The sequence below is a fragment of the Lithobates pipiens genome, unplaced genomic scaffold (genome assembly GCF_037356315.1).
Source record: "Lithobates pipiens isolate NorthernLeopardFrog02 unplaced genomic scaffold, aLitPip1_a1.2 Scaffold_8, whole genome shotgun sequence".
Taxonomy (NCBI): Eukaryota; Metazoa; Chordata; class Amphibia; order Anura; family Ranidae; genus Lithobates; species Lithobates pipiens.
In genome coordinates, this window is record NW_027507903.1 from 582,527,595 (window position 1) to 582,546,921 (window position 19,327).

Sequence of the window (19,327 nt, forward strand, 5' to 3'; positions counted from 1 at the left end):
CCGCGATTGTGGTGTGGACTGGTAGAACGGGGAGATGCCTTTGTAAACAAGGCATTTCCCCATTCTGCCATGTGTCATGACAGAAATCTACTGCTCCCTGTCATCGGGAGCAGTGATCGCTGTCATGTCCTAGGTAGCCCCTCCCCCCGCAGTTAGAATTACTCCCTAGGACACACTTAACCCCTTCATTGCCTGCTAGTGGTTAACCTCTTCTCTGCCAGTGTAATTTATACAGTAATCGGTGCATTATTATAGCACTGATCGCTGTATAAATGACAATGGTCCCAAAATAGTGTCAAAAGTGTCAGCCATAATGTCGCAGTCACAATAAAAATTGCAGATCGCCACTAATACTAATAAAAAAAAATTATAATAAAAATGGCATAAAACTATCCCCTATTTTGTAGACGCTATAACTTTTGCACAAACCAATCAATATACGAATATTGTGATTTATTTATTTTATACCAAAAATATGTAGAAGAATACATATCGGCCTAAACTGAGGAAAAAAACTTGTTTTTTTAATATATTTTTGGGGGATATTTATTATAGCAAAAAGTAAAAAATATTGCTTTTTTTCCAAAATTTATAGTGCAAAAAATAAAAACTGCTGAGGTGATCAAATACCACCAAAAAAAACCCTCTATTTGTGGGGAAAAAAGGACCACAAGTTTGTTTTTGGGTACAATGTCGCATGACCGTGCAATTGTCAGCTAAAGCGACGCGGTGCTCTGGTCAGGAAGGGGGTAAAAATTGCCGGGGCTGAAGTGGTTAGTGAGATTTATTTTTGAAAGTGAGTCACCTGGTCACAGAAAGATGCTTCAGTTTCTCCGTGCTTTATCATTCTTTAACAAGATATGGATTAAGCTTTATAAGAAGGAGACCTACAGTGGGGAAAATAATTACCGAATTTGACCCCCTGCAGATTTTGTAAGTTTGCCCAATTACAAAAAATGAAGGGTCTATAATTTTTATCATAGGTGTATTTTAAATGATAGCGACAGAATATAAACCAAAAATCCAGAAACAACACATGATACAAATGTTATATAAAATGAGTTGCAGCTCAGTGAGTAAAATAATTATTTGATCCCCAAACAAAGCATGACTTAGTACTTGGTGGAGAAACCCTTGTTGGCACGGAGGTAAGAAGTTTTGTTGTAGTTGATTACCAGGTTTGCACACATCTCAGGAGGGATTTTGGATCCACTCTTCTCAGATCTTCTCTAAATCCTTAAGGTTTCCCGGCTGTCTCTTGGCAACTGGAAGTTTCAGCTCCCCCCATACATTTTCTATAGGGTAAAGGTTTGGAGACTGGCTAGGCTGCTGTTCTTCTTGAGACACTCCTTTTTTTGCCCTAGTGGTATGTTTTGGGTCATTGTCATGCTGGAGGAGGCATGCACAACCCATCTTTGGTGTTCTGGCTGAAGGGTTTCATTCAAGATTTTTTTCAATACATAGCCCCTCAATGCAGCAAAATCAGGCAGTACCTTTAGCAGAGAAACAGCCCCAAAGCATAATGTTTCCACCTCCTGTGTTTGACTGTTGGGATGATGTTCTTAGGGTCATAGACACAATTTTTCTTCTTCCAAACATGGCGAGTTGAGTTAATCCCAAAGAGCTCAATTTTGGTCTCCTCTAATCACAGCGCTTTCCCCCAATCATTTAGATGTTCATTGGCACATTTCAGACGGGCCTGTATTGTGTTACCAATGGTTTGTTTGGTGACTGTGGTCCCAATTGCCTTGAAATCATTCACAAGCTCCTCTCATGTAGTTCTGGGCTGATCCCTCACTTTCCTCATTCAAAGGATATTGGTGATTTACTCCATAGTGTGCCACATCCATATATATATATATATATATATATATATATATATATATATATATATATATATATAATGTGTGTGTGTGTGTGTGTATACACACACACACACACACACGGAAAGTGGACATTCTCATCATCAAATTTACCCCATGAGGCGAAATCTTGCATGGAGCTCCAGACCAGGGCGGTTGATGATTATTTTGTATTTCTTCTATTTGCAAATAATCTCTCCAACAGTTGTCTCCTTCTCACCAAGCTTTTTGCTGATGGTCTTGTAGCCCATTCCAGCCTTGTGCAGGTCTACAATCTTGTCCCTGATGTCCTCTGACAGTTCTTTGGTCTTGCCCATGATGGTGAGGTTTGAATAGAAAAGGCAATAAATTGTGTGGGCTCGTGTCTTTTATACACATAACGAGTTATCGTTAGGGGCACCTTCTCAAATTGACAGGACTAATCTGTGTACCACATGAGCACATAATGTAGCCGTGGGAGCCAGAATTCTTGTCAGTTGGTAGGGGAACAAATATTTATTTTACTCCTTGAACTGCAACTCAATTTAGAACATTTGTATCATGTGTTTTTTCTGCATTTTTGGTTGTTATTCTGTCTTTATCATTTAAAATACACGGAGAATAAAAATGATAGACACTTAATTTCTTTGTAAGTTTGCAAATTTACACAATCTGCAGGGGCTCAAATATTTTTTTCCCCACTGTACATAGAATCTTGAGTCAACTGCTGAGCTAGAACATTTTCATAAAAAATGTTTCACAACCGTTTTAAAGAGTCACTATATTTTGAAGAAAAAAATACCAGAGTAACTGGCGAACAAATTATTATTATATTTACTTCTCTTGTGTAGCAAACAGCCTATAGTTTAGTATCCATGCCAAGCAGACTACAGCAGCAAGCTTCTCTACCTTCTTCCTTTTCTGGTCTACATCTTAACCACTTGCCGACCGCCTAACGCCGATGTACGTCGGCAGAATGGCACGGGCAGGCATAAGCACGTACATGTACGTGATTTGCCTCCCGCGGGTCGGGGGCCCGATCGGGCCCCCGCCCGGTGCCTGCGGCGGTCGGTTTTCGTTCGGGAGCGATCCCGGACGAGGGGACGGCCATTCATTCATGGCCACCCCCTCGCGATCGCTCCCGACGAATAGAAATCCCCGGTGACATCACTTCCTCTCCTGTAATGTAAACACAGGAGAGGAAGTGATGTATTCTCTCCTCCGTGTCGGTATTTTTCGTTCCGACACGGAGGAGAGCGGATCAGTGAGTTGCACCAACACATCCCACACACAGTAGAACATGCCAGGCACACTCACACCCCCCCTTTACCCCCCGATCACCCCCCCAATTACCCCTGCCCCCCAGTCACAGTGACACCAATGTCATTTTTTTTTTTTTTTTTTTTTTTTTTTTGCATTGGTGTCATTTGTGACTGTAATAACTGTTAGGGCAGTTAGAGTTAGCCCCCTTTAGTTCTAATGTACCCCCCTAACCCCCCCAATAAAGGTTTAACCCCGTGATCACCCCCCGTCGCCAGTGTCACTAAGGCTGGGTTCACATTGCAGCGGTTTATGAGAACGAATGTGATTCGCACCGCACTGCAGTGCAAATCACATCCGATCTCTGTGCGATTCGAGTTCAGCCATTCGCCGCACCCGCCGCACCCGCCACACCCGCCGCACCCGCCGCAAATTCGCACGGGACCCTTTTTTTGGCCCGCAGCAGAATCGGATCGCATGGGTGTTCACACCATGCGATCCGAGTTTGCAGATCGCACTGCGATATGCGAACTGATCTGGGGGTGTCAGTAACATTTCACTGACACTCCCAGCAGTTCGCATAGGGCAGTGTGAACTGCCGCCGGGAGGCATGCGATGCGGGAACCCGCCGCGGATTCGCGGCGTTTCCGCATCGCTCCAGTGTGAACCCAGCCTAATAAGCGATCATTTTTCTGATCGCCGTATTAGTGTCCCAGGTGACGCTAGTTAGGCAGGTAGGTATTTAGGTTCGCCGCAGCTTTTTATAGCGCCAGGGACCCCCATATACTACCGCATAAAGCCCCCTGATTGCCCCCTAGTTAACCCTTTCACCAGTGATCACCATATAACTGTTACAGGTGACGCTGGTTGGTTAGTTATTTTTTTATAGTTTCAGGGCACCCGCCATTTATTACCTAATAAAGGTTTAACCCCCTGATCACCTGGCGGGTGTCATTTGTGACTAATAACTGTTAGGGCAGTTAGGGTTAGCCCCCTTTAGTTCTAAGGTACCCCCCTAACCCCCCCAATAAAGGTTTAACCCCGTGATCACCCCCCGTCGCCAGTGTCACTAAGGCTGGGTTCAGATTGCAGCGGTTTGAGAACGGATGTGATTCGCACTGCAGTGCAAATCACATCCGATCTCTGTGCGATTCGAGTTCAGCCATTCGCCGCACCCGCCGCAAATTCGCACGGGACCCTTTTTTTGGCCCGCAGCAGAATCGGATCGCATGGGTGTTCACACCATGCGATCCGAGTTTGCAGATCGCACTGCGATATGCGAACTGATCTGGGGGTGTCATTAACATTTCACTGACACTCCCAGCAGTTCGCATAGGGCAGTGTGAACTGCCGCCGGGAGGCATGCGATGCGGGAACCCGCCGCGCATTCGTGGCGTTCCCGCATCGCTCCAGTGTGAACCCAGCCTAATAAGCGATCGTTTTTCTGATCGCTGTATTAGTGTCACAGGTGACGCTAGTTAGGCAAGTAGGTATTTAGGTTCGCCGCAGCTTTTTATAGCGCCAGGGACCCCCATATACTACCGCATAAAGCCCCCTGATTGCCCCCTAGTTAACCCTTTCACCAGTGATCACCATATAACTGTTACAGGTGACGCTGGTTGGTTAGTTATTTTTTTATAGTTTCAGGGCACCCGCCATTTATTACCTAGTCTCACTAGTGTACCCCTAAATTTAGGGGTGTCTACTTTCCAAAATGGGGTCATTTGGGGGGGGTTTGTGCCATCTTGGCATTTTATGGCCTTCAAAACTGTAACGCCCTTAGAAAGCCTGAAGGCGGTGCTTGGTTTTCGGGGCCCCGTACGCGGCTAGGCTCCCAAAAAGTCCCACATATGTGGTATCCCCGTACTCAGGAGAAGCAGCAGAATTTATTTTGGGGTGTCATTTCACATATGCCCATGGCATGCGTGAGCAATATATCATTTAGTGACAACTTTGTGAAAAAAAAAAAAAAAAAAAAAAAGTTTGTAATTTTCCCGCAACTTGTGGCAAAATATAAAATATTCCATGGACTCAACATGCCTCTCAGCAAATAGCTTGGGGTGTCTACTTTCTAAAATGGGGTCATTTGTGGGGGTTTTGTGCCATCTTGGCATTTTATGGCCTTCAAAACTGTAATAGGTAGTGAGGAGTGAAGTCAAATATTTACGCCCTTAGAAAGCCTGAAGGCGGTGCTTGGTTTTCGGGGCCCCGTACGCGGCTAGGCTCCCAAAAAGTCCCACATATGTGGTATCCCCGTACTCAGGAGAAGCAGCAGAATTTATTTTGGGGTGTCATTTCACATATGCCCATGGCATGTGTGAGCAATATATCATTTAGTGACAACTTTGTGAAAAAAAAAAAAAAAAAAAAAAGTTTGTAATTTTCCCGCAACTTGTGGCAAAATATAAAATATTCCATGAACTCAACATGCCTCTCAGCAAATAGCTTGGGGTGTCTACTTTCTAAAATGGGGTCATTTGTGGGGGTTTTGTGCCATCTTGGCATTTTATGGCCTTCAAAACTGTAATAGGTAGTGAGAAGTGAACTCAAAAATTTACGCCCTTAGAAAGCCTGAAGGCGGTGCTTGGTTTTCGGGGCCCCGTACGCGGCTAGGCTCCCAAAAAGTCCCACATATGTGGTATCCCCGTACTCAGGAGAAGCAGCAGAATTTATTTTGGGGTGTCATTTCACATACGCCCATAGCATGTGTGAGCAATATATCATTTAGTGACAACTTTGTGTAAAAAAAAAAAAAACATTTTTTTTTTGTCATTATTCAATCGCTTGAGGCAAAAAAATAAAATATTCAATGGGCTCAACATGCCTCTTATCAATTTCCTTAGGGGGTCTACTTTCCAAAATGGGGTCATTTGGGGGGGTTTTGTACTGCCCTGCCATTTTAGCACCTCAAGAAATGAGATAGGCAGTCGTAAACTAAAAGCTGCGTAAATTCCAGAAAACGTACCTTAGTTTGTAGATGTGACAACTTTTGCGCAAACCAATAAATATACAATTATTGACTTTTTTTTTACCAAAGACATGTGGCTGAATACATTTTGGCCTAAATGTATGACTAAAATTGAGTTTATTGGATTTTTCTAATAACAAAAAGTAGAAAATATCATTTTTTTTCAAAATTTGCGGTCTTTTTACGTTTATATCGCAAAAAATAAAAATCGCAGAGGCAATCAAATACCATCAAAAGAAAGCTCTATTTGTGGGAAGAAAAGGACGCAAATTTTGTTTGGGTACAACATTGCATGACCGCGCAATTACCAGTTAAAGCAGCGCAGTGCCAAAGTGTAAAAAGACCTCTGGTCATTTACCAGCAAAATGGTCCGGTCTGAAAGTGGTTAAAGATGCTCCTTTTTAAAGCAAGTCTTGAACCTTCAGGTTATACTGCTGGTTGAACAAAAAAAAATAAAAAATAGTGTACGCAGCATTATGAAAGGGTAATTCCTTTATTGCTTTGTGCTTGTGTTGGACAATGGAGTACTCTCGGAATGCCTCCCCTATCTGCTGAGGAGGGTGTCTTGGACCCATGCCTTTCCACAGTATGCTGGCATGGCGATTTGCTCGTTGGCAAATGCTAGTTTCTGTTTTGAAAGAAATGCTTTAATGTACTTCTGGAATATCGCTGAAATTATTAATAAATGTAAATCCTTTTAAACATGTTTATGATTTGAATTAAAGTATTATTTTTTTTTAGGCTTTTAATAAAACGGTTTGCCTTTATGTAACTTTTGTCCTGATAATACCCATAGGCTTGTGTTTTATGATATCTAGGTATAAAGTATTTACATATAACTCAATAAAACATTACAGAAAGGATGTTGCATTGCTTACACCAGCGGTGGTCAACTTGGTGAATATAGTGTGACCCATGATATGTCCAGAGGGCCACAAAATAGTCTTCATAAGTTTCTGTTGCATGTGTGACTGCGCATTACTGCAATGCACGGTGATCTCTGCACTCCCATGCAAGCGGTGTGGTGCCATTATTTTTAAATGACACCCAAACTCACTGTTAAAATAAAAGGCAACGCACCTGCACTGCAGCACACCACAATGTGTATACCAGGGATCCTCAAACTACGGCCCTCCAGCTGTTGCGGAACTACGGATCCCATGAGGCATTGGAAAACTTTGACATTCACAGATATGACTAGGCATGATGGGAATTGTAGTTTCTGAACAACTGGAGGGCCATAGTTTGAAGACCCCTGGTGTATACTGTGTGTCGCTGAGTGCTGCATTTAAAAATTTCATGTCTGATTTTTTTTTTATCATGTTAAGGTGTGCTAAAATGCATTAAAATTCTGAATGAAATTGCAATTATGCAGTAAATTCAAATGTCACCTATAACATCCGATCTATTTGGTGTGACCCTAGGATAAATTAGATTTTTTTTATTTTTAAGTGCATTCATATTTTTTTTTTTCCTTCATGGGGATGCTTGATCTGGATCCAGTTCCCCATGCAGTGCTGCAGCAATAGTTCACTAGGCAGTCTTCCTAATCTGCCTCTTCCTATTTCACGTCGCTTCCTCCTCTTCGGCGAGCTGCCCCATTGTCTTCTGAGACATGTGTGTGTCCCAGAAAAAAACGGGGCGATTCTCAAAACTAAGCGCAGCTCGCGCATGTGCAGTAGGAAATGGGCAGTGAAGCCGCAGGGCCCCACTGCCTGTTTACCTTTGTTATGATGGCGGCGCTGGCACCCGATCCAATGGACGGATTGGCCATGGACAGCCGACATCACGGGCTCACTGGACAGGTACGTTTCCTTATTAAACGTCAGCAGCTACAGTGTTTGTAGCTGTTGCCTTTAAAAAAAAAAATTGTGGCTGGAACACGGCTTTAACATTTAAACTAGAAAATAGTGATCTACTGCTGGGTGCAATCAGTCAGCAAAAGATCACTACAACAGTGATCCGCTGAAAAGCGAGGCTGGAAGGAGCTATAGCACCGTTTGACCCTCCATTCTAACAGAAAGCGCCGTGATGTATTTTAACTTCAGATGTAAGCACTGACCCTCGTGTTTACATTGCCTGCTGCTAGCGCTTCTATGCAGTGTTTGGTAGCAGAAGAAGAGGCCCAGATGCTGATTGATTCAGCTCCTATCCTAGGTCCTAGTTCACACTACGGCGGTGCAGGTAACCGTATGTGACTTGGACAGGAATTGTACCGCATTCCTGTTCACATCAAATGCGATTCTTTGCAGTTTGGGCCATACATTTTGTATGGCTCAAACTGCACCACACCTGCACAAAAGGTGCAGGCACCTTTTTTTTTTTTCGGCACTGGAATCAGATCACGTGGGTGTTCACACTGTTTTACAAACTGTTTTTGGAGTGTTGTGAAATTAACATAAACACCCGCAGCAGTTTGTATGAACAGAGTGTGATTGTGACGTGGCGTGGAAAACACACAGGAATTGCTGCGAATCCCACACTGGATCTGGGCACTGGTCATATTGGTTCTTCTAAAGGGTGCTTGTTTAGGCATAACCAGCCATTTCATAAACTCTGTAAGGCTTGGTTCACATCTATGCAGTGTGGGAAACACAGCGAATCCTGTGCGTTTCCTGCACTGCATTGAAATTGCACAGCATTCACGCGAACCACATCGGTGTCAATGTTATACCCCAATACCCCAAAATGGTTTGCAAAATGCAGTGTGATTGACCAGATTGCATAGGTGTGAACACCTATGCGATCCAATTCCAGTGTGGGGGGGGGGGGGGGGGGGAGAGAAGGGTCCTGCACATTTTGGTTGAATTCGCAAATTATGCGAATTTGAGCCATACAAATGAATGGCACAAATCCTACCTCACAGACATCGCATATGATTAGAATAGGAATGCGGTGCGATTGCTATCAGAATCACATGCAGTGTCCTGCACCGCATGGATCCCAACCCAGCCAAAGAGGTTAGACCTTTAGTTAGTACATTTCAGCTGTAAAATCACCTGCAGTGTGTAGCCCCTAGGTTCGATTTATAGAAGATCAGCCTTTATGCAAAAAAATGTAAAAAATAACAGAAAACACGAATGTGTTCATGTACAGAGATCTGCAGTCTTTGTAGCAGAATGAGAAGGTTACATGGGCTCAATTAACTAAGCTATAACAATCATTATTTGACATGACAATTGTTATTTTAAGCATTGAGAGCTAAAAATAACAAATCACATTGCTAAATAAAAAGCTTGTTCTGATAAACACCACATAAGCTATAGCTTTGTGGAGTAAATTGCAGTATAAGACAAAGAACATTGGAGTGGGGCTATGTGGCAGATGTTTCCTGGGTACTAGAGCCTCAATCTGGCGGACTAGAAAGCCCCTGCCAGCCCTACATTTGAATCTAAATTGAGATTCAGCCAGTTCGGCAGTTTAATTTATTTGGTAGCTGAGAGGCAATACGGACGGTTGTTATGTAAGAGACTTTGATAAATGAAAAGCATTGTCCTCAGCAGGGTGAAATGAGTGGAGCAGGTGCTGCTCGCAGGGTTTATTGAATCATGTCTGCCAGTGCATAGGGATGCCTGCAAAACACATAGGGGTTCTTTTACTAAAGCTGAAGAGTGCAAAATCAGTTTCACTTCTGCACAGAAAACAATCGGGTTCCAGGTTTTATTGCCAAAGCTTAATTGAACAAGCTGAGGTCAGAAGCTGATTGGTTTCTCTGCAGAAGTGAAACTGATTTTGCACTCTCCAGCTTTAGTAAATAAACTCCATAGAGATAGTAGATGTTTTTCAGGACTCATTGCAAGATCTGTTTTACCATTAGGAGCTGCAGTTTTCCTTTATTCTCCTCGCCGAGAACACAAAGAAGCATAGATGAGACATGGACACACAGAACAGTACCTGTGTACACAAACCTTAAAGAGGAATTCCCGCTATGGATATATATATATTTTTTTTTACATAGTTGCATTGATCCAGCTTGGACCAATGGTACTATGCATATACCATACCTGGCTGATGCCCCTGGAAATCACTGAAGTAGACACCGCTACTCCAATGATCTCCAGTGGCTTCCAGGTCCTGTGCCAAGTAGCTGCTGTGCTGCATTCTGAACACAGGACAGCCACTCTGATTGGACGAGGTGGAGAGAGAGGCTGGTGATGTCATTCATTCTCTGAATGGTGCCCATGCTGAGCAGCCAACCTCCTGTGTTAAGAATGCAGCAGGGCAGCCGCACAGCATGGGACCAGAAAGCAAGTGATCACTGGAGTAGTGACGTCTGCTTCAGTGATTTCCAGCTTTCCAGGAACATTGGTCAGGTATTGTGTATACATAGTCACACTGGTTCAAGCTTGATCAGCGTAACTGTATAAAATACCCATCCCTGGAATTCATCTTTAAAGAAAACCTTTCCAGAGAAAAATCAGAGACGCACATTGCTGAATTCTCAATATAAAAAAGGCAGTTACCTGGCTGTCATGCTGATCCTGTAATGATCAATAGTCTAAAATAAGTGCTCCTGGCTACCGTTGCTAGTAGGATACATGTTAATAGTCCTGAGTATTGTTCATACATGTTTCCAGGTCTTTGGCGTCCTGCAGTAATGCCTCCAATCTGTTGTGAACTGTTGAGTGGACCCTCTATTTTGATATTTTCTTATGTCATTTTGAATATCTTTGAGACCCCCCTTTCACACTGAGGCGTTTTCAGGCGCTTTTGGGATAAAAATAGCACCTATAAAAAGCCTAAAGAACGGCTCCTCTGCAGTCTCAGGGTGAAAGCCGGAGGGCTTTCACACTGAGGCAATGCACTGGCAGGATGTTTAAAAAAAAAACTCCTGCAAGCAGCAACTTTGGAGCAGTGTATCGCTCCTGCCCACTGAAATTAATGGGCACTGCTGCCGAACTGCTGGTAAAACGCTGCAGTGCTTTGTGGGTCATTTTAACCTTTTTTCGGCCGCTAGCAGGGGTTAAAAGTGCCCCTCTAGCAGCTGAAAACCCCTCAAAAACTACGGTAAAGCGCCGCTTTTCCTCTGACGGTGCCGACGCCCCAGTGTGAAAAGAATTTAAAAAAAGTTCTCAGATAATGATTTTTGACTTTCCTGATCTGCAGACTGGTGACTGAGAAAGTATTACAAACCAAAAGGGTTAGTATTAACAGGCAGGCAACTGGCATTTATAGGAGATCAGCAAATAGTAGCCTTGTTTCTTTCAGGAAAGGTATACTTCAGGGGCTAAGGCTGCCTATACCCCGCTAGATCTACCGTATTTTTCCGTGTATAAGACGCTACTTTATCCTTAAATTGTTAGCCTGAAATTCGAGCAGCGTCTTATACACGGTCAGTCAGCCTGGGAGAGAGCCGTGCGGGTGCCTAGATGGTCATAGCTTGTGAACGGCTTCCTCCAATCACGAGCCATATGTTAGTGACGTCAGCTGGAGGTAGAGGAGGAGGTGGAGAGTGCGCAGATACGATCCCGTTCGACGTGGAGACTGCGCAGATGCAGAGAGCAGAGCGTTTTGAGCCCAAGATGTCACAGAATAATAAAAGTAAGAGACTGTCTTATTCTGCAAAATTTAAACTCAGTGTAGTTAGCTATGCAAAAGAGCATGGGAATAGAGCTGCAGAGAGACAGTTGACTGACTCAGAAGACAGCAATGATGCAAAAGAAGAATTCTGTCTGGAACTAGTGATGAAGAAGAGAACATTGATGCAACAGAGGTTGAATAAAGTAATATGATGCATAATATACTGGTATGTAAAAGTTAATTACTAAATAAAACTGTGTTCTGTTTTACCTGTTTAAAATATGGATTTCTTAATTCTGGGTTGCAAAAGTGGGGGCGTCTTATACATGGGGGCGTCTTATAGACGGAAAAATACGGTATTTCATTCAGCCTGCAAGATCAAACAGATTCTATCCATTCTATAAAGTGGGGATGGACGAGTCCTCCTGCTCGGCAGTTGTCAAAATACTTGAACAGTGGCTGCATCTGATTGGATGCAGACACTGTTCAGCTGACAATTGTCTGCCCGATTTCTTCAAGGAAATCAGCAGTAGGGGGTCAACAGTGCTGCCCCATAAAGCAAATTTTGTCCGATTCATCAGGAACAAGCTGAAATCCCCACAGTATATTGGCCAGCTTTAGCAACATGAGAGATTTTAACTATTTAATGTCAATAGCTTATTATAAAACATGCTAAAATCATTCTATATAAGAAAACAATTACAAATTTTCAGTATAGTGCAGTACAATATATCCCACCACCAAGACCTCAGCTCTCTTCTCCGAGTACATACATACAGAATGTGGACTCCTGTGATGCAGTGTCAATGATGCAATCCAGGCCCTGGAAGATAATGCTTCACCAGCAGTGTGATCACTGCCAAGCATCACCTGTGGCTTTGGCACCGACTGTTCCTGACCACTGTGACAATGACAGTATGTGTTACAGACTAGCTATTTCGGGCTTCAAGCTGAATTCCAGGAATTCAACCAATTTGTAAAAAAAGTGAAGGCACACTATGAGTTAAGTCCAAAGGAACTAGTGACATCTTCTGGGCTTATCTCTATTATTTACATTTGACAGGTTTATTGCTCTGCTGGAGATACACTCTTGGATCTGAGAGTAGAGAAGCACAGACTTATGCCTGTCCCTCCCCTCTGCTGCCCATTCACAGAAGCCTTGTATTTTGTGAATGTTTTCAACTAATACCAAGGCTTCTATAATTGGATTGATACATGGGGAGGGCATAGCAGCTGCAGTGACTCTCCTGTTCAAGATACAGAGTTCAGAAGGATCAGCGTTTGTCTCCCAGAAATACAGTGATAGCTGTCTTCCGGGAGTAATATAAAGCTGTTGGATATACGGTAAGTAATATAGCTAAGCCCAGGAGGTGCCATGCACCTTGCTAGACTTTACAGTGTACCTTCATTGTTTTTTACAAAGGAGCTGAATACCTGGAATGCAGCTTTCGGTACTTTCTGAACCAACAATTTATTACAAGCATGCAGCCAGTGAAGTCAGACTGATCTGCATGCTTGTTTCAGATCAGTAACTCAAAAACTAGTCAGCATACCTGCAGGAAACCAGCATGTTTCAGGATGAGGTCTGCAATGGTGGCCTGCATGTTCCTCTTGATTCCTTTAGTCCTCCATGACTGTACAGTGCTATACTGGTGTATTATTAATCCCAGGGGTGTCTTACAATGCAGCACAACACAAGTTCCCAATCCATACACTGGTAAATCTCGGCAGTGCAATACTTCAACCTGGAAGAGCGCGTGCTGTCATAGCATGGTGAGATGCTGATACAACACAGCCCTTGTCAACAATGAATAAAAATGATCAGCAACTTTTTTTGGCACACAAAACCTACATTGTAAACACTTTTAAAAAGAACCCGTCAGGAAGGAAGAATGCAGGCTGCCATTGCTGGCATGTAGATCAGTTCTAACATCTCCTGCTGCATGCCTGTTCCATGTGACGTGGCGGTCCCCAATGGAAGCCTCCATATCCCTTCCTGAGTAGTTCTATTTAAAACCAACAACAAAAGCTGTAGAAATCCTGCAGATTTTAGGATTGCTGCCTTTTCACATTTCTGGTTGTAAACCCAGGTCTTCATAGACAGTAGTCAAGGTGTTGCAGACTTGTCTGAGCTCTTCCTGTAGATGATTGATTCTCTGCATGACATCGGTGAGCTCCTGCATCTTGGCCTGCAGAAGCATGTTATTCTGCTCAAACCGCTGGTGCATTTTTTCTTCCAGAGCCTGACACAGAACCTCTACCTGGCATAGAAAAGGAGACAGTTCACAGGATAAGAAAACCACTTAAAACACCCCCCCCCCCCAAAAAAAATAAAACAGGTGTAATCTGCTCTATTGTACGCTTCAAAACTTCCCAAATGAATAATGGCAATAGTAAAATCGGCTTCTGAATTGCATGACCACATAAATTTCCCTTATGCCAGTAGCATGAGGCAGCTTTTCACAATACTGGCTTTGCCAAATGACAGCACAGCCCCAGTTTAGGTGCCAGGAAATGTGATATTCAGATGCAAATGGTGTTGCTGGACTGCTAAAAGCTGTTTGTTTCTCTTCCTAACAGCTGGCGGTAAAACATCTCTTTGCCACTAAATCAAAAGCAGAGGATGTTCTGTACAGCTTCTTAACTAATTGCTCCGGCTACCTGTGCACTCCTGGGAGATTAAAAGCAGTTAGAATAATGTGCTGAAAGCGGATTACACTAACATGCCAGAGAAGAAAAAAAAAAAAAATCTCTAAATTAATTTAAGTGCTCAAAAAAGGCACATAGGCCTGTGAAGAAACGGTTTTATGATGTATTATCACTGAACGCAATAAAAAGGCAAAGTTGTTTTCATCCTGACATTATAAAAAAAAGAGTGTACGTGCTGGAAGCCTATCATCGTTCTAATCTCCGGGTTCTATTGTGTGACACATTTGTCTGTTTTTTTTCACACTGGCCAGTTGTCATGCCAGATTAGCCTGTTTTAGATCCAATCAGCCAATAACTGTTCTATGTATGTGTGCCATACGTGGGCAGCTCTCTACTGCAGCATGGCAGACATTGACAGATTTTTACTATATAATAGAGGCATCATGGCGTGTCACCCACACCCCAGGACGACGTGATCTTTTCACGAAACGCGTTGGGTGGCGTGACACGCTTTTATGCCTCAACAGAACTGTTACTGAATGGGATATCGATTGGAGTTCGCGATCGGCCGACGCTTGTCCATTTGATGATATGCCCTGTGTCCTTTTATTCTTGTAAGTGCATTTCTTTTTATGTTTATTTTTATTAAATGATTTTACACTATTTGGAGTATTTTTTCTTCCTATGGTGGACCTTTTTGCTTTTCCATTGAAATACACTTGAGTCCTGCTCCAAAGGGTTTGTTTCCTGTCTCGGATGATTCAAGACTGACGTATTTCCTGACCTGATTTATGATAAAGCGCTCCCCACTGGGGCATCTGGTAAGGGGCCACTGTTATCTGTTTGGTGGTGGTGCACCTCAATTTGCTTCACGTCAACAAAGGGTCTGAATTTGGACAATTCCCCTGGACACATGGTGTTTTTCAGTTGAATTCACAAGGACTTTATACTACTAATATATTAATTTATACTAATTTTTTACTGTGTTAAATTTCATTTGCCTCTTTTTGAGTACTGGGTACACGTAGACTCAGCGCTATATACCCAGGGCCGCTGATAGAAATCATGGGGCCCCGTACAGCCTACCTGACGGGGCCCCCTTCAGTTCCACGCTTGGCCCTGCCCCTGGTCCCTCCTTTAGCCCCATCCTTGGCACCTCCCCAGACCTCGCCTTGAAAAAAAGTGCAGGCTTGTCTACAAGTGATATTTATTTTCTTGTGGTGGTATTTGGTTTTTACTTAAAAAAAAAAAAAAAGTAACAAAAAATGATATATATACATATATATATATATTGTATATATGTATATATATATACACATATACATACATATATATATACATATATATATAAATCCACATATACATACATACATATATATATATTTATATATATATATGCTGCTGCAGTATTAGTAGATCTCGAATCCACACACCTGGCCCCAGGAGTCCCTTTTTCCCTGATCCTGCTGCTGCCTAGAGTGCTGGTGTCCATAAACTACTCCAGTCATGCCAGCTGCTTCTTTTTTTCTTCTGCCACTGGCGGCCCCGCTCGCTTCACTGCTTCAGAGCAGAGGGAGAGGAATCACTCCGTGGCGCCAGGAAACGACATGCTGGCCGGGACTTGAGCCAGCATGAGGAGTGGGCGCGGAAGAGACATTGTTCCGCGCCCGAAATAGAAAAAAATAGTCCCTCCCCCTGTCGCCACCTGCAGATACTGAGCTCAAAATAAAAAAAATTAAAAACTCAAAAAGTAACGGGGGAAAGGGGAGGGTGAAGCAGACAGATGTTTGGTCATGGTGGCTGGAGGATTTTTTTTTTTTCATATTAATTAGTTCTGTGGACAGGTTTCCCGGGCCCCCCCTGCTGGCCAGGCCCGGTACAACAGGGCCAGTTGTACTGGCCTATCAGCGGCCCTGTATATATCAATAGGTTTATGTTTACACCAATGGGTGATGATGCATGTTATTTCATATTTTGCATGTAGTTAATAGACTTGATTTTTGATTTTCAAGTCAGATTGAGCACCTTTTTCATTGTGGGGTGGTTTATATCCTAATATGAAATATTAGGGATTGCGCAGTTCTCTCTTTTTCCTTTTTTCATATACACGTATATAGCATTTTTGGTATATATTAGAATTGCTGCATCACATTTATTTGTTTTTTCACTGTAGAGCAGATTTCCTTCCTTTTTTCATTGACAGATGTGTCCCTTTTTTTTTTTTTTGCCTGGGCCACTGAATGACTTTCATCGCCAGCCCAACAGATGAGGCAGACAATACATAATAAAGAAAAGTGAGCAATTCTCAGACACCACAGAGATTTCTCTAACATCTCTGCATGCCAAAAGCGTTCCTTGGTGGTTAAAGTACATGTAAACCCAATCACTAAAATAAAAGCCCCATATGCGTTTAAAGCAGGCATGCTAAACCCGTGACCTCACCTCTATGACAACCCACACAGCCTCCCTTCAGGTGCATGCCACTCTACTGAGTGATTGCCAATTCTCTATCTCGCTGTCATACACAAGCAGCCATTGTGGCCGGCTCCCCGCTCTTTTCTTTCTTTCCTAACACATGGAAATGGGGTGAAGAGCCTTTAGCGGGGTGGATTACATCTAGTGACATCTTTTTTTTTTTTTTTTTTTATTGATTTTTCTAATTCATATCCCAGACAAGGATTCCTCTCTCTTTTTTTTTTTTTTTTTAAGACAAAAATTATCCAGGGAAATAAATATGCAGACAAACAAGAAGAAAACTATTTCAAACCCACCCTACCAAATTATCCCCTTCTCATCTCCCTTACACCCCCAACCCCCCCATCTCCCCCCCCTCCCACCTATGCGTGGAAATTTAACCCTTCTCCTATTCTTATATGCTCGGCGTAGCTCCATGATTTTTTAAATTTTTTCCACTCTAGCCATATATCTACTACTGACGATCCCTTGTCCTCCTGACTTTCCCTTCGCCTAGTCATACGGTAGGTCTCTTCCACCGCATCGATCCATTCCCATGTTGCTGGACTTTCCTCTTTTTGCCAATTTTTTGGTATCAATCTTTTGGCTGCATTTAAAAGATGTGGCACCAATGATTTCTGATACTTTTTCATTTCCTCTCTAGTACCATGAAATAGTACTACCCATGGATCCTCGGGAATTTAGATATTTGTAATTTCTTTTATATATTGTAAGATCCTTTTCCAGTATTCATTTATTTTAGGACAATTCCACCATAGGTGAGCCATTGTCCCTGATTCCCCACAACCTCTCCAACAGTCGCTTGATTTACTTGGATCAAATTTGTGGATTTTGTCTGGGGTAGCGTACCATCTAGAAATGCATTTATAATTCAGTTCCGTTGTTCTGCTATCGGCTGCGGAACTATGTATAAGTTTAAAAATCTTACTCTGTGTGCATTTATCACATTGTGTGCCCACTTCCCTTTCCCATTTCTGCATATAAGGTGGGCTCTCCAGATCCCCTTCCTCAGTCAGGAGCCTATACAACTTAGAAATTGTCCGTTTGGAATTTCCTGCTATGCAAAGCTTTTCAAAAGGTGACCAGTCCTCTTCCGTTTTTAGTGGTTGTGGTAGGCTTCTCACAAAGTGAGCCAGCTGGAGATACCGCCACTCGTCTATTCTTCCTAAATCCCCTTTGTGTTTTAACTCGTGTAGTGACAAAATCTTTCCTTCTTTTATAAAGTCCCGAACCTGTGCCTTCTCTTTCAACCAATTCCCACTATTTATTTTTAACCCTGGAGGAAAATATTCATTCTCTTTTAATTCGATAAGTGGAGAATTGTATTGCCCATTTAGTTGCTTATAGACCCTGTCCCAGATCCTAAGTGTGTTTCGTGTCAATATGTTTGTGCCTGTGTCAAGTGTCCTGTGTTTAGGCGGATTCCAAACTATCTTACTCAACTGTGTTTTACTCATCACATTCTCTATATTTACCCATCTTTTTTCCTTATTATTTTCTTTTACCCACTCTATTAATCTCGACAACACAATAGCATTGTAGTACTTTTGTATATCGGGTACAGCTAGTCCCCCTTGGCTTTTGCTTCGCTTCAATGTATTGAAGGAGACTCTAGGTTTTTTCTTATTCCATATGAATTCCCCTAACAAGGTCTTGATCTTCCTGAAGTAGTACTTCGGTATCTCTATGGGGATCATCTGGAATTTATATAGGATCTTAGGTACAATGTACATCTTCAGACTATTAATCCGTCCTATCCAGGACAGTGATCTATTTACCAATCTATTGCTCTCTTTCTTAATTTCATCTAGCAATGGTACAAAATTGAATTTAAATAATTTCTCTAATGGGATTGTAAGTTTTATTCCCAGGTAATTTAATTCTTTCCGCCAAGGAAAACAAAATTTTTTTTGCAGCCGACTTTTTTCCAATTTGCCCGTATTGATATTCAGTATCACAGATTTGGCTTGATTGATTTTAAAGTTCGAAAGTTGGCCATAATGTGTTAATTCCTCTATTAATTTGGGCATCGTATTACTTGGTTCCCTAATATAGAATAGCACATCATCTGCAAAAGCAGCCAATTTATGCTCTTCTTGTCCTATTAAAATTCCTTTGATCAGTGGCTCCTTACGGATCGAGGCAAGCAGAGGCTCTAGGGACAGCACAAACAGCAGGGGTAAAGGAGGACACCCCTGCCTTGTGCCGTTTTTCAACTCAAAGGGTGGGGACAACGTTCCGTTAATCTTAATTCTTGAGATTGGGTGATAGTAAAGTGTCTTAATCCTTTGAACCATTTTGGGCCCCACGCCCATTGCCTCCAAGGTTCGGACCATGAATCCCCAGTCTACCCTGTCAAAGGCCTTCTGGGCATCAATCGACAGGAGTAGACTGGGGCTCCCTCTCTCCTCTTCTTGGGACAGAAGGAGTAATGTTCTCACTCCGTTGTCCCTTCCCTCCCTTCCGGATATAAAACCCACCTGGTCGGGATGAACTAATGTATTCATTAAGGTCTTCATTCTGCTAGCTAAAACTTTAGCAAACAGCTTTGTATCGACGTTCAATAAGGATATAGGCCTATAGCTAGAGCATAAAGTCTCATCCTTTCCCTCCT

General features: G+C 42.6%; 1 protein-coding gene across 1 annotated transcript in view; it reads right to left on the reverse strand.

Moving 5' to 3' along the window:
• Window positions 1-12,218: 12,218 nt before the first annotated feature.
• SYCE2 (synaptonemal complex central element protein 2) overlaps window positions 12,219-19,327 on the reverse strand; it is a 45,225-nt gene continuing 38,116 nt past the window's right edge. The window contains exon 4 of the mRNA XM_077470311.1: window positions 12,219-13,850. Coding sequence (XP_077326437.1) covers window positions 13,656-13,850 — 195 coding nt within the window. The 3' untranslated portion in view covers window positions 12,219-13,655. The remainder of the gene's footprint in view (window positions 13,851-19,327) is intronic.